Source organism: Salvelinus alpinus, chromosome 6 (genome assembly GCF_045679555.1).
Source record: "Salvelinus alpinus chromosome 6, SLU_Salpinus.1, whole genome shotgun sequence".
NCBI lineage: Eukaryota > Metazoa > Chordata > Actinopteri > Salmoniformes > Salmonidae > Salvelinus > Salvelinus alpinus.
Window position 1 is genome coordinate 59,995,663 of NC_092091.1, and position 16,302 is coordinate 60,011,964.

A 16,302-nucleotide genomic window follows, 5' to 3' on the forward strand; every position below is an offset into this window, starting at 1 on the left:
AAGGTGTCGAAAGCATTCCACAGGGATGCTGGCCCATGTTGACTCCAATGCTTCCTACAGTTGTGTCAAGTTGGCTGGATGTCCTTTGGGTGGTGGACCATTCTTGATACATACGGGAAACTGTTGAGTTTGAAAAACCCAGCAGCGTTGCAGTTCTTGACACTCTCAAACCGGTGTTCCTGGCACCTACGACCATACCTTGTTCAAAGGCACTTAAATGTTTTGTCTTGCCCATTCACACTCTGAATGGCACACATACACAATCCATGTCTCAAGGCTTAAAAATCCTTGTTTAACCTGTCTCTTCCCCTTCATCCACACTGATTTGAAGTGGATTTAACAAGTGACATCAATGAGGGATCATACTGTAGCTTTCACCTGGATTCACCTGGTCAGTCTGTTATGGAAAGAGCAGGTGTTCCTAAAGTTTTGTACACTGTGTACATAACATGCTCTACAGTAGCCATAGCTCTAGTTAGGACCATCCATCTATCCAAAATCCACCATGTATGGAAAATTGTCAGACTCCAGCCACCCTAGTCATAGACTGTTCTCTCTGATACCGCGCGGCAAGCGGTACTGGAGCGCCGAGTCTAGGTCCAAAAGGCTCTTTAACAGCTTCTACCCCCAAGCCATAAGACTGCTGAACAATTAATCAAATGGCCACCGGACTATTTACTTTGACCACCCTTTTGTTTTTACACTGCTGCTACTTGCTGTTTATTATGTATGCATAGTCACTTTACCCCAACCTACATGTACAAACTACCTCAACTAACCTGTACCCCCGCACATTGACTCGGTACTGGTACCCCCGGTATACAGCCTCGTTATTGTTATGTTTTATTATTTTGTGTTACTTTTAGTTTATTTAGTAAATATTTTCTAACTCTATTTCTAGAACTGCATTGTTGGTTAAGGCCTTGTAAGTAAGCATTTCACAGTAAGGTCTACACCTGTTGTATTCGGCACATGTGACAAATACGATGTGATTTGATTTGAATTTGGAAATGTCAGCACTGACACACAGCTTGATTAAATGAGTCAGTTTCTATCATTACACGCTGAATTTGCAACTATTAGGTGTCAATAAATTACAACCTGCGTTCTGAACTAATGTGTTGTTTTTAATTAAAGCACATCTATCAAAACAAGGCCTCGGAATCCATTTCAAAAGAAAAAGTATGATCCACATGGTTTACTATGGTAGCATTCACAAAGGCAATGTCAACATATTTCGTCCCACGATCAACATTTAAATATCAACATTTGCATGTGGCCAAAGTAGTCCAGTTGTAAGAAGCAGCAAGTTTTAAACAGCAGTTTCATAAGCTCTTGATTATCAATGGCACAATTCAGCAATGCATTTGGCACTTGCATGAAATCATTTACACATTTTGAACACACTTGGTTCTTCACTGAACCTTTTGACAATAAACTAATGTGAAAAAGCAGAATGTTTTACCCATAATTCACCCTTACAGTAGGTTGCACAGAATAGCAATTTCACATTTCAGTTGATATTATGAATTCAGACTTTAGTCGCTTGGAAATCTGTATCGCTCATGTCCTTTTCCCTCAGTGTCTTTCTGCTCATGATGCTCCTCGACCCAGAATTGACAGGTTGGCTGCACTTACACACGGACAGAAACGCAGTCCGGTAGTTGTTGTTCATCCACCCGTAGAGGATGGGGTTGACAAAGGTCGAGCACATGGCCACGATGTGGAACATGGTGAAAAGCAGCTTGAAGTCTTTCATGTCCAAGACACTGTTGTCAATGTCAATGGCCAGCTGGAAGGCGTGGAGAGGCAACCAACTCACTGCAAACACCACCACAACGATCACCAGCATCTTAGTGGTCTTCCTCTTGCGCTGGTTGCGGTTGTTCCTCCCTGCCGGACTCACGTGGTTCTTCAGCTTACTCCAGATGCGGATGTAGGCGAAGGAGTTGATGGCCAGCGGCAGGCAGTACTGGAGCAGGAGCATGGAGATACTATAGATGGTCCCGTCCATGCCGCTCCCTGGCCACTTTTCCGTGCAAACCTGAATGGACTGCTCGGGCGAAAGGTCAAACGTCCCGTACTCCCGGAAGACGGCGAGCGGGCTGGCCAGGACCGCGCTTATGGCCCACGTCATGACGATGACGGCGGCACACATTTCCTTGGACATCTTGGTCTCCAGGTGGTAGACGATGCTCCGGTGGCGGTCCAGGGCGATGATGTTGAGCGTGATGGTGGAAACGTGCACGGACATGCCTTGGGAGAAGGGCAGTATGAAGCACAACGCCTGGCCAAACCTCCACTCTCCATGGAGAGTATTGATCAAAGTAAAGGGCAGACATAGAGTATTCACCAGCAGATCCGCCACAGCCAGGTTCACGATGAAAAAATTGGTGACGGTGTGCAGAGTTTTGAACTTGTACACCACGTATATCACCAGGGAGTTTCCGATGACTCCGAACAGGATGATGGTGCTGTAAGCCAGGATGAGGATCACTTGCACTCCCACCAGCTTGGTGCTGTCCTCCAGGTCTGGAAAGGTGTTGTAGCAGTTTGAGAATTCACCAGCAAGTCTAGAAGAATTCGCACAGTCCTCCATTGGAGTTATGTTTACTTGACTTGCATTATCCATTGGTATCGTTCCCCTCCGGGCCTCACAAATTCTGCAATAAGAGGAGGGAGATCATTTTGACAGAGGACATACACTTGTTTACATCTATGAACATAGTCTTGGGTTACAAAACATTTTTAAAGCTCCTTGCCTTTCTCATATTTTAGACTGCAGAGAATGATGTAATTGTTGGGAGGTTTAAAGACCATTGTATAAGCTGCTAGCATCAAGTGTGAGGCATACCTGTGACATATACACTACCGTTCAAAAGTTTGGGGTCACATAGTGTCACGATCGTTGTAATGATGAGACCAAGGCACAGCGTGCATAGAGTTCCACATAATTTTAATAAAGAGAAACTCACTTAAACAAAAAACAACAAAAGCACAAACGAAACGTGAAGCTACTGATGTGCAAAAAGGCAACTATACGTGACAGAAGATCCCACCAACAAAGGACCAAGCGGCGTGCCCAGGAAGAAGAAGTATCCTGGACTTGGGAAGAAATCCTGGATGGAGCAGGACCCTGGACAAGGGCTGGGGAGTATCGCCGCTGGCGGGGGCACATGGGGAGATTGGAGAAGGTAGGGTTTAGACCTGAGCCAACTCCCCGTGCTTACTGTGGGGAGCGTGTGACTGGTCAGGCACCGTGTTGTGCAGTGATGCGCACGGTGTCTCCAGTGCGCATTCATAGCCCGGTGCGCTCTATTCCAGCTCCCTGCATTTTCCGCGCTAGAATGGGCATCCAGCCAGGACGGGTTGTGCCGGCTCAGCGCTCCTGGTCTCCAGTACACCTCTTCGGACCAGGATATCCTGCGCCGGCTCTACGTACTGTATCGCCAGTACGCCTTCACAGCCCAGTGCGTCCTGTGCCAGCGCCCCGAACTTATCGAGCTAAAGTGAGCATCCAGCCAGGACGCATTGTGCCAGCTCTACACTCCAGATCTCTAGTGCGCATCCACAGTCCAGTACGTCTTGTGCCTTTTCCCCGCACTCGCCCTGAGGTGCGTGTCATCAGCTCGGTGCCACCTGTACCGGTCCCACGCATCAGGCCTCCAGTGCGCATCCACAGTCCAGTACGTCCTGTGCCTCTTCCCCGCACTCGCCCTGAGGTGCGTGTCATCAGCCCGGTGCCACCGGTACCGGTCCCACGCATCAAGCCTCCAGTGTGCCTCCACAGTCCAGAGCTTCCGGCGACAGTTCCCAGTCCAGAGCTTCCGGCGACAGTTCCCAGTCCAGAGCTTGCGGCGACAGTTCCCAGTCCAGAGCTTCCGGCGACAGTTCCCAGTCCAGAGCTTCCGGCGACAGTTCCCAGTCCAGAGCTTCCGGCGACAGTTCCCAGTCCGGAGCTTCCGGCGACGTTTCACGGTCTGGAACCTCCTGAGACGGTCCACGGTCCGGAGCCTACAGCGACGGTCCACGGTCCGGAGCCTCCAGCGACGGTCCCCGGTCCGGAGCCTTCTATGTTGACCTGATATGGTTCCCAATCAGAGACAGCTGTTTATCGTTGTCTCTGATTGGGGATCATATTTAGTTTGTTTTGTTAGGTGAGTTTCAGTTTATTAAAATTATGTGGAACTCTACTCACGCTGCGCCTTGGTCTCATCATTATAACGATCGTGACTGATAGAAATGACCTTGTTTTTGAAAGAAAGGCAAAAAAAATGTCCACTAAATGGCCTCTGTACACCTACGTAGATATTCCATAAGAAATCTGCCGTTTCCAGCTACAATAGTAATTTACAACATTAACAATGTCTACACTGATCAATTTGATGTTATTTTAATGGACAAAAAATGTGCTTTTCTTTCAAAAACAAGGACATTTCTAAGTGACCCCAAACTTTTGAACGGGGGTGTGCATACAAAATCTCCTGCAACATCGAGGGTAGGGCAGAAACATGAGGTCGCCCTATCACAGTGACTCATTGAACTCCGGAGACTAGTTGAATTTCGCAGCCGGAGACTAGTTGAATTTTGCAGCATAGAAATAAATATCATGCCAACAACCTTTTTCTAGTTTTCCTCTCACCCCCAAGCCACTGAATAAAATATGACTTGTGTTCTCTTTCAGTTGTTTCACAGCACATTGTATTAAGGATCACCTGACAAAACTTGTTAGTCTCAATACTGTATTCATTTATAGATTTTATATTTTACCTTTATTTTACCAGGTAAGATTAAATATCTATTCTACAAGAGACAGCTGGATGAAATAGCAGTAAATGTCAGATACATTTACAACAAAACACAAAGGACTACATTCAAAAAATTAATTTACACATTGAGCATGCAAGACGCTTTGGGGAGGTGTGGTGCATTTAGGGGTGAAAACATTGATAGCCCCCCAACTTCACTGTCCACCATAGTTTTTCCCTTAGCTTTAAACTCATTCAAAGAGACCAGATCCTGCAATTTCATGTCCTTTTATAGCTTGTTCCAAGTGGAAGGAGCTTCTTTTTTTTTTTTACCTAGCTTTGTACAGGCCTTAACACTGTCAACAAAACACAGTCATGTGAGTGTAGGCGATATAGCTGTAAATCAGCTATACGATTACCTACATTGCTGCAGGGGATTGCTCATCCTGCATCCTACTGTTGCCCTTTGATGATCAAATAGCCAAGGGTCATCTTACTTACCACTATAGGTTTAAATACACTATATATATATATATACATATATATATATATACACAAAAATATGTAGACACCCCTTCCAATTAGGGGATTCTGATATTTCAGCCACACCCATTGCTGACAGGTGTATAAAATCAAGCACACAGCCTTGCAATCTCCATAGACAAACATTGGCAGTAGAATGGCCTTACTGAAGAGCTCAGTGACTTTCAAAGTGGCACCGTCATAGGATGCCAGCTTTCAGTTTGCAAAAATGTCTTCCCTGCTAGACCTGCCCTGGTCAACTGTAAGTGCTGTTATTGTGAATTGGAAATGTCTAGGACCAGCAACAGCTCAGCCGCGAAGTGGTAGGCGACACAAGCTCACAGAACGGGACCGCCGAGTGCTGAAGCGTGTAAAAACCGTCTGTCCACGGTTACAACACTCACTATCGAGTTCCAAACTGCCTCTGGAAGCAACGCCAGCACAATAATTGTTCTTCGGGAGCAGCCGCACACAAGCCTAAGATCACCATTCGCAATGCCAATAGTCAGCTGGAGTGGTGTAAAGCTCGCCGCCATTGGACTTTGTAGCAGTGGAAACATGTTGGAGTGATGAATCATGCTTCACCACCAGACCGTCTGACGGTCTAATCTGGTTTTGGCGGATGCCAGGAGAACACTACCTGCCCCAATGCATAGTGCCAACTGTAAAGTTTGGTGGAGCAGGAATAATGGTCTGGGGCTGTTTTTCATGCTTCGTGCTAGGCTCCTTAGTTCCAGTGAAGGGAAATCTTAACACTACAGCATACAATGACATTCTAGACGATTCTGTGCTTCCAACTTTGTGACAACAGTTTGGGGAAGGCCCTTTCCTGTTTCAGCATGACAATACCCCCGTGCACAAAGCGAGGTCCATACAGAAATGGTTTGTCGAGATCAGTGTGGAAGAACTTGACTGGCCTGCACAGAGACCTGATCTCAACCACATCAAACACCTTTGGGATAAATTGGAACGCAGACTGCGAGCCAGGCCTAATCGCCCAACGTCAGTGCCCGACTTCACGAATACTCTTGTGACTGAATGGAAACAAGTCTCCGCAGCAATGTTTCAGCATCTAGTGGAAAGCCTTCCCAGAAGAATGGAGGCTGTTATAGCAGCAAAGGGGGGACCAACTCCATATTAATGCCCGTGATTTTAGAATGAGATGTTTGACGAGCAGGTGTCCATATACTTTTGGTCATGTAGTGGAGATGTAAATGAACTATCAAATTATGTATAACCTGCATGGAAAACATATGGAAAAACCGAGGGTAGTAGCCTATTCCAGTATTCGTCACTCTTATTGTTTCCGAGATCATGTCTTGTTTGTGGCAGTCATAGTGAAGCCTATACGGGTTGAAAATGGCAGATTTTTATAATTAATAAGTGCCTAAATTGGAACGCAGTGACTTTACAGTAACATGCTATACAGGTTCTCCGCCTCACAGTGCTGTATGGGTTTTGACTGACAGCCATTATAAACTTCAGCACGCGACAAGAAGATTCCCCCGTCCCTCCCGCTAACTGGGCTACTTTTGCACATTTGTTATCGTCTGAGTGAGGGAAATGCTGTAAATTGAGAGGAGTCGATGTGTTCTAAAAGATGAGACTTTAAGGATTATAATAAAAACCCGTGATGTCACACAAGCAAACCACACCCATGAGTCCATATGTGCAGTTCACATTTCCATATTTGAAAACTCATGTCATTTACAGTAGCAACGATTTATGATAGCTATGTTCGATCCACAGTTACAAGGATGACACGCGTTATACCCGGGGTTGTCCTGAACAGAATGAGCCTATGTTTGTCATATAGTGAAGGACAAGCTTTCAAATGATGCCCACCTGATGGTGGGGACACGGGTCTGCGTTCCAAACCAAAAACTACTAGTGTGCTTGCTTCAGTTCCTCAATGGCAAAGCTAGGAGTGCACAAAAAACGAAGTACTGTGCACAGTTTGGAGTGGTGTGTGTCCACTTGGAGACACCGGTTCTCACTCAAACCTTTGTAATAGTTTTTGCACTCCAAAAATGCACTGAATGTTCTTATTATGTTACTAAATGTATCCAGAGTACTTTCAGATTTTGCTATTGACAAATGCTGTGAAAAGTACAGTAAATGTTAAATGCACATCAAATCAAAAGTGTAATGTTTGGATTCAGTCTTGTGTCAGGTGAGCTGTTGTGACCTCACCTTTTGGTCTGATAACTTCGCCATAATCTCCAAAGTGTTAACTTTCAATTGCTACCTTGGTCATGTATATGCTTTGTATTGTTATTTTGTTAGAAACATTTAAATGTTGCTTTATCCCTATAGGCTAATTGCCAGAGTGTACGGGGTATTAATGAGCAGCATGTCCTAGTGTCTGTAAATAAGATTTTTTTCTTATGACCTATTCTGAGGATCTCCTGACCTGCCTGTTAAAATGAAAGTTATATTTAAATCAATCAATTTCATTTTGCTCTCAAGCTGTATATGTCTAGCTGCTTTTCTAAATGGCAGTATTTTTAGGAGTGAATTTGGGATTTCAAACAGTCCTGCGTTTAATACTTCTTGGCTGACAAACTTTGGCAATTCATGATAACATGACTTGGAACTCATACCAAAAATTCCTATTGCTTCCTGTGACAACGGAATCAGAATGAAGAGCGATGATAAGAGTTGATATACTGGCATCCTGTATGATACACCAAGAAATAGACTGTCTACTTTGGAAATCATTCACAATATCTTAGTGCATTCTATACGATTTTTCTTCAAATGATTATCAGGAATTTATTTCTCACGTCATAGACATTTTATGGCGTTCCTAAATTAATTTCATTTGTGTACAACCTATAGAAGGTTAGAAAATATGACATAAGAAATCTTTCATGATACTGATATCTAGAAGAAGAAAGAATATAGGATTAAATTGGATATACATTTGATAAATTCTTAACTAAACAAATGATCAGCATATTTTCGCATCGGCAAGTAACTGCTATAGAATAACCGACTCACCTTGATCTGTAACAGACGCATTCGTTATACTTCCGATGATAACCCTTTTTGTCAAGGTTCTCAGCAGCGTATTAGTATTTTCAAGTTAACATTAAATAATAACCTATATTCAAGTTGCAGCATTTTTTTTTATCATCACATGTCCTAGGTATCAAGCCATTTTATTGTATCGCACATCAAGTAGTCGACATATCTAGGAATCTAGACAACAAGCAACTGACTAACTGAACAGTGATATATATTGGCAAAACTCCACGTTTTTTTTCTACGAGGTATGTGCTCAACAAGACACGCTGTGGAGTCCTGTCTTGAAAGGAGCGCATATTATGTGTGGCCAGCTTCGAGAGTGTGCGCCAGGGGGAGGGGGAGATGATGAAGCGCGCTAAATGACAGAGTATTACCCTGACAGAAATAAACATTGCCTCAAGGGAGAAAGTCTATGCCTTATAAATGATTTCGGATCCATTTCCAGTTCAAACAAACAAGACACCAACAGATATGCCTGGGGTAAACTGCCTGGGTCATTCCACGAAATTAGTCCCTTTTGCGCCCTTTAATATTTTAAGTAGAAATTGTGTTCTAATATTGAATGTATATTATTATATTAAAATTAAGTGCCGTTTAATATAGACCACATGGGAATTTGGTTGTACTTGCAATAATACCAGTTTTTGTCAAATAACGTTATTATGATAGGTTCTCAGCAATTTATCAGTCTTTTAACATTATTTGAAAGTTACATAATTCCCTTTTTCAAGTTGCAGCATTTTTTAAATCACCCCATGTCTGTGATATCAAATACATTTTGATTGTATTGTACATAGACATATTTAGGAAACTACACAACAAGCCGCTAACTAACTGACTGGAGATATATTTTGGTAAAATTGCATGGCTTTTTTTCTACAGAGGTATGCGCGCAACAAGACGAGCGCACTGCGCACGCGGTGGATTCCTTTGAAGGCGCGCATATTCTGTGGCCAGTTTCAAGAAGGAGACAGAGAAGGATTGGGATATTATATGAAGCGCGTTAATGGCAGAGAGGGGGTGTAACCCTGACAGATATAAACATTGGGGTGATTCTATTAATCTCGCCTGGGCGCCCATGTAGGTGTGAAAATTGATTGCATTTGATTTGGAACTAGGCTGCCTTCCGGGCATGAGCCAGGAGCCCAGCTCTGTCTGATGCAGGGTTCTTACATCATGAGAATCCTGGAAAAGTATTGTAATTTAAAAAATGGTGTTTTCCAGGCCTGGAAAAGTTTTGGAAAATGTTCAAATCTGAAAAGTTTTGGAAAAGTCATGGGAAGGAATTTAATAATTTATCTTAACTTCTTATGGCTGCAGGGGCAGTATTGAGTAGCTTGGATGAAAGGTGCCCACAGTTTTAAAATATTTAATCAATCAAATAAAAATCAACATATCAGCCAGGATCAGAATAACACTAGTGCATCTATTTGAGCGCATCACCTGCGTAGTGCCAGACTAGTGAGCAGTTGCTCAAGGAAAGAGAGCGAGTCGGACTTTGTAGCAGCAGGTAGGACTAGCCTATAAAATATGAAAGAGAACAGATTAATTAGCCAATTGAAAACATATATTGTACCTTCTAGATAACTGTTTACCTATTATTAGCGTTGTTAATGTTTTCGTCATGTCCAAAAACCTTTCCACCGACACTCACGAATAAGGCCATAAAAAGTGGATTTACTTTTTTGAACGATTCATATGATTCATTTAAACAATTTTTTTTGACGAAAGGAAGTATTAACTTCGCCATTGTATTAGTTGGGTTTCGGTTCAGTCGCGGTGAACATACATTTTAGGAAAAACATTAGATGTAGCCTTTCTTGAGGAATATGGGCCTTCAAAACTTGTTTTGTACAGTGCCTTCGGAAAGTATTCAGACCCCTTGACTTTTCCACATTTTGTTACGTCACAGCCTTATTCTAAAATGTATTAAATAAATAAAAATCCTCAATAATCTACACACAATACCCTATAATGATAAAGCATAAACAGGTTTCTAGAAATTGCTGCCAATGTATATACAGTTGAAGTCGGAAGTTTACATACACTTAGGTTGGAGTCATTAAATCTCGTTTTTCAACCACTCCACAAATGTATTGTGAACAAACTATAGTTTTGGCAAGTCGGTTAGGACATCTACTTTGAGCATGACACAAGTAATTTTTCCAACAATTGTTTACATACAAATCACTGTATCACAATTCCAGTGGGTCAGAAGTTTACATACACTAAGTTGACTGTGCCTTTAAACAGCTAGGAAAATTCCCGAAAATGATGTTATGGCTTTAGAAGCTTCTGATAGGCTAATTGACATAATTTGAGTCAATTGGAGGTGTACCTGTGGATGTATTTCAAGGCCTATCTTCAAACTCTTTGCCTCTTTGCTTGACATTGTGGGAAAATCAAAAGATATCAGCCATGACCTCAGAAACAAATTGTAGACCTCCACAAGTCTGGTTCATCCTTGGGAGCAATTTCCAAACGCCTGAAGTTATCACATTCATCTGCACAAACAATAGTACGCAAGTATAAACACCATGGGACCACGCAGCTGTCATACCGCTCAGGTCCTATCAACATAACCTGAAAGGCCGCTCAGCAAGGAAGAAGCCACTGCTCCAAAACCACCATAAAAAAGCCAGACTACGGTTTGCAACTGCACATGGGGACAAAGATCGTACTTTTTGGAGAAATATCCTCTGGTCTGATGAAACAAAAATAGAACTGTTTGGCCATAATAACCATTGTTATGTTTGGAGGAAAAAGTGGGAGGCTTGCAAGCCAAAGAACACCATCCCAAACGTGAAGCACGGGGGTGGCAGTATCATGTTGTGGGGGTGCTTTGCTGCAGGGGGGACTGATGCACTTCACAAAATAGATAAAATCATGAGGGAGGAAAATTATGTGGATATATTGAAGCAACATCTCAAGACGTCAGTCAGGAAGTTAAAGCTAAAGTGTATGTAAACCTCCGACTTCAACTGTATATATATAAAAAAGAAAAGTCACATTTACGACCACAAGGTTGAAGGAGTTGTCTGTAGAGCTCAAAGACAGGATTGTGTCTAGGCACGGATCTGGGGAAGGGTACCAAAAACGACTGCAGCATTGAAGGTCCCCAAGAACACAGTTGGCTCCATCATTATTAAATGGAAGAAGTTTGGAACCACCAAGTTTGTCCCTAGAGCTGGCCCCCAGCCAAACTGAGCAATCGGGTTAGAAGGGCCTTGGTCAGGGAGGTGACCAAGAACCTGATGGTCACTGACAGAGCTCTAGAGTTCCTCTGTGGAGAAGGGAGAAACTTCCAGAATGACAGCCATCTCTGCAGCACTCCACCAATCAGGCCTTTATGGTAGAGTGGCCAGACGGAAGCCACTCCTCAGTAAAAGGCGCATGACAGCCCGCTTAGAGTTTGCCAAAAGCTACCTAAAGACTCTCAGACCATGAGAAACAAGATTCTCTGGTCTGATGAAACCAAGATTGAACTCTTGGCCTGAATGCCAAGCGTCACGTCTGGCGGAAACCTGGCACCATCCCTATGGTGAGGTGTGGTGGCAGCATCACGCTGTGGGGATGTTTTTCAGGAGCAGGGACTGGGAGACTAGTCAGGATCGAGGCAGATGAACGGAGCAAAGTACAGAGAGATTCTTGATGAAAACCTGCTCCAGAGTGCTCAGGACATCAGACTGGGGTGAAGGTCCACCTTCTAACAGGACAACGACCCTAAGCACACAGCCAAGACAACGCAGGAGTGGCTTCGGGACAAGTCTCTGAATGTCCTTGAGTGGCCCAGCCAGAGCCCGGACTTGAACCCGATCGAACATCTCTCGAGATACCTGAAGATAGCTGTGCAGCAACGCTTCCCATCCAACCTGACAGAGCTTGAGAGGATCTGCAGAGAAGAATGGGAGAAACTCCCCAAATACAGGTGTGCTAAGCTTGTAGTGTCATACCCAAGAAGACTCGATGCTATAATCGCTGCCAAAGGTGCTTCAACAAAGTACTGAGTAAAGGGTCTTATGTAAATGTGATATTTCAGTTGTTTATTTGTCATAAATTAGCAAAAATTTCTAAAAACCTGTTTTTGCTTTATCATTATGGGGTATTTTGTGTAGATTGATGAGGAAATTATTTTGGGGGAATAAGTTTGTAACAAAATGTGGAAAAAGTCAAGGATCTGAATACTTTCCGAATGCACTGTAGATACTTCCAGTTGATTTGAGTATCCAGTGTATGGGACATTGAAACTGAATAGATGGTTGTCAGCCTGCAAAATAAATACTTCTAAGGTAGCTAAGATAAATATGACTAAGCTAGCAAAGGTACATTTCCTGAAAATGTGTGTGCTTGCTTCAGCTGAATAAAAATTGCCTGCCATAGCCATTTGATCTTCGATATATTGAATGAGCCGAATTATTTCAAAAGGCATGAAACGTATTTGATTGTAATGTTACAATGTTTTACATCAAGGGTAATCAACCGTCCTCCAGGAGAGCTAATGGGCGTGCAGGTTTTTATTCCAGCCCCCCTCTAACAAACCACATTTTAGTAATGAGCTGCTCAACCGGACCTTGAAAAACTCTGATGTTTTTGAGCAATGCTTGATCAAAAGCCTGCACACCCAGTAGCTCTCCAGACTTGCGGGCAGATTACTGTTCGATTTGAGAAGGGCGCTGCACTCTCCCCGCTTTCGTCCGATGACGTGATGGGCCATAGGCCGGTGTAACCCGGGCCAGATTACTCAAATCCCCCCCCATTGCCTCGAGGGAGAAAGTCTATGCCTTAACGATTATTTCAGATCCATCTCCAGTTCAAACAAACAACACACACGTTGAAACTCAGGCTCTTAGTATGACAATGTCATGGCTAATATCATCCAAAAGATATGCCTGAGGTAAACTACCTGTTGGAAGTTATCAGCATGCAGCAAGCATATATATTTTTTTTAAAGCACCTAGGGGCTGTGTTGATGCAACCATCTAATTCAAATCAAATTGTATTAGTCACATGCTTTGCCAGCAACAGGTGTGGACTAACAGGGAAATACTTACTTACGGGTCCTTCCCAACAATGCAGAGAGAAAGAAAATAGAGAAATAATAGAAAAGTAAAACATGTAATAATAAAAGTAATACTATATACACAATGACTATGGTGATGTACAATGGGTACAGAGTTTATGTGCAGGGGGACGAGGTAGTTGAGGTAAATACAGTGCCTTAGGAAAGTATTCAGACCCCTTGACTTTTCCCACATTTTGTTACGTTATAGCCTTATTCAAAAATGGATTAAATACATTTAAATCCTCATCAATCTACACACAATACCCCATAATGACAAAGCGAAAACAGGTTTTTAGACATTTATGGTAATTGTTTTCCAAGAAGCACCTAAAGACTCTCAGACCATGAGAAACAAGATTCTCTGATCTGATGAAACCAAGATTCAACTCTTTGAAGCTTGGTGGTGACAGCATCATGCTGTGGGGATGTTTTTCAGCGCTAGGGACTGGGAGACTAGTCAGGATCGAGGGAAAGATGAACAGAGCAAAGTACAGAGCGATCCTTGATGAAAACCTGCTCCAGAGCGCTCAGGACCACAGACTGGGGCGAAGGTCCACCTTCCTACAGGACAACGATCTTGAGCACACAGCCAAGACAGCGCAGGAGTAGCTTCGGGACAAGTCTCTGAATGTCCTTGAGTGGCCCTGCCAGAGCCCGGACTTGAACCCGATAGAACATTAGAACCCAAATACAGATGTGCCAAACTTGTAGCGTCATACCCAAGAAGACTTGCTGTAAGCGCTGCCTAAGGTGCTTCAACAAAGTACTGAGTGAAGGGTCTGAATTCTTATGTAAATGTAATATTTTCATATTTAAAAAAATTACAAAAAATTGCACAAAATTTGAACAACCTGTTTATGGGGTATTCTGTCATTATGGGGTATTCTGTGTAGATTGATGAGGGGGAAAAAACTATTTAATCCGTTTTAGAATAAGGGTGTAACGTAACAAAATGTACTGTGTGTACATATAATTAGGAATAAAGTGGCAGATAGTAAACAGTAGCAGCAGTGTATGTGATCAGTTAAAACATTTGTGCAAAAGGGGTCAATGCACATAGTCCGGGTAGCTATTCAGCAGTTTTTTAGCCTTGGGGGTAGAAGCTGTTCATGGTCCTGTTGATTCCAGACTTGGTGTATCTGTACCGCTTGCCGTGCGGTAGCAGAGAGGACAGTCTATGACTTGGGTGGCTGAAGTCTTTGACAATTTTTAGGGCCTTCCTCTGACACCTCCTGGTATAGAGGTCCTGGATGACAGGGAGCTTGGCCCGAGTGATGTACTGGGCCGTACGCACTACCCTCTGTAGTGCTTTTTGAATGGATGCCAAGAATACCAATCGGTGATTTAGCCAGTCAAAATGATCTCAATGTATAACTTTTTGTTCACGGATGTAGCAGACCACATCTAGTAGGCTTGTGTAACTGAGCAGCTCGCGGCTGGGTTTCCCTTTGTAATCTGGGATAGTTTGCGAGCCCTGCAACATAAGATCTTAAAGTTCACATTAGGCGTTTGTAATCTAAATATAGTATGCAAAGTTTCAAAAGTCAAATAATATATAATATTCTCTGTTTACATGGCTGTCTCGGTTTTATTTCACGCTGACAGCCACTTTACAGTTTCCCATTTTTCTAATTTCCCATTCTTCTCTAAATGTGCCTCTAATGACCGGTACTGATGTGAAAGCCACTGCTGAGTCTGCACGAATCCTCTGTAGACACTACTTAAAGTGTTTTGTCACCGCAGTGACACCACCTGCGTCACTACCTGTTGACTACCTGTTGAGTCTGCAGACGTGTTGCTGTGCGTTTTGCTGCCAACTTTACTTTACTTTGCTAGCTGACAACTTTACGTTTTTTTTTGTTTTGTTTTTAATTACCGTTTATATTTTTAGTTTTTCCATCGCAACTTTCTTCCCTCATTCAACTTTTTCACTCCGGACGCTTTATCTGGACATGGTTCGTCAACACCTTCAACAGCCGAAGCTAAGTACTAACATTAACATGATGTCTTTTAATTGCAGTCGCTGTACTCATAATATACAGGAGAACGATCGCCTTACGGCGAGAATAGCTGTGCTACAAGCCCAGCTTCAGACGCAATCGTTAGGCAAGGGTAATTTCAGTGTAGGAAAGGAAGAAACAGCGTCTGTGCCACCAGTAAGTACAGATAGTAACGTTAGTATAAATCCCCCCGCACAGTCCCCGCAGCCGGACAACTTTCTCATGGCTTCTGGAGGGAAATGCTGTTGGAATGCTCAACCGGTGTCGCTCATTCAGCCGACAGAAACTTTCAACCGGTTCTCCCCATTATGTAGCGAGTCGGAGTCTGAGTCTGAGTTTTCTCTTGTCTCTACTCCTCCCGTTACGGGGTCTGAGACGCCGAAGGCTCCCACCATTAGCTCTGACAAATTGAAAACCCTAGTCATTGGCGACTCCATTACCCGCAGTATTAGACTTAAAGCGAATCACCCAGCGATCATACACTGTTTACCAGGGGGCAGGGCTACCGACGTTAAGGCTAATCTAAAGATGGTGCTGGCTAAAGCTAAATCTGGCGAGTGTAGAGAGTATAGAGATATTGTTATCCACGTCGGCACCAACGATGTTAGGATGAAACAGTCAGAGGTCACCAAGTGCAACATAGCTTCAGCGTGTAAATCAGCTAGAAAGATGTGTCGGCATCGAGTAATTGTCTCTGGCCCCCTCCCAGTTAGGGGGAGTGACGAGCTCTACAGCAGAGTCTCAGCACTCAATCGCTGGTTGAAAACTGTTTTCTGCCCCTCCCAAAAGATAGAATTTGTAGATAATTGGCCCTCTTTCTGGGACTCACCCACAAACAGGACCAAGCCTGACCTGCTGAGGAGTGACGGACTCCATCCTAGCTGGAGGGGTGCTCTCATCTTATCTACCAACATAGATAGGGCTCTAACTCCTCTAGCCC

General features: G+C 43.4%; 1 protein-coding gene across 1 annotated transcript; it reads right to left on the minus strand.

Moving 5' to 3' along the window:
* Positions 1-1,019: 1,019 nt before the first annotated feature.
* Positions 1,020-8,534, minus strand: LOC139579027 (neuropeptide Y receptor type 2-like). Its single transcript, XM_071407239.1, has 2 exons — positions 8,274-8,534; positions 1,020-2,663 (listed from the first exon to the last, which is right to left on the minus strand). The coding sequence occupies exon 2, from the start codon at positions 2,630-2,632 to the stop codon at positions 1,532-1,534; it is 1,101 nt and encodes a 366-aa protein (XP_071263340.1). The 5' UTR covers positions 2,633-2,663; positions 8,274-8,534; the 3' UTR covers positions 1,020-1,531.
* Positions 8,535-16,302: the final 7,768 nt, after the last annotated feature.

What these genes read in the sequence shown, in the direction of transcription:
- LOC139579027 (XM_071407239.1), bottom strand. Translation starts at nt 2,632, where the DNA reads ATGGATAATGCAAGTCAAGTAAACATAACTCCAATGGAGGACTGTGCG.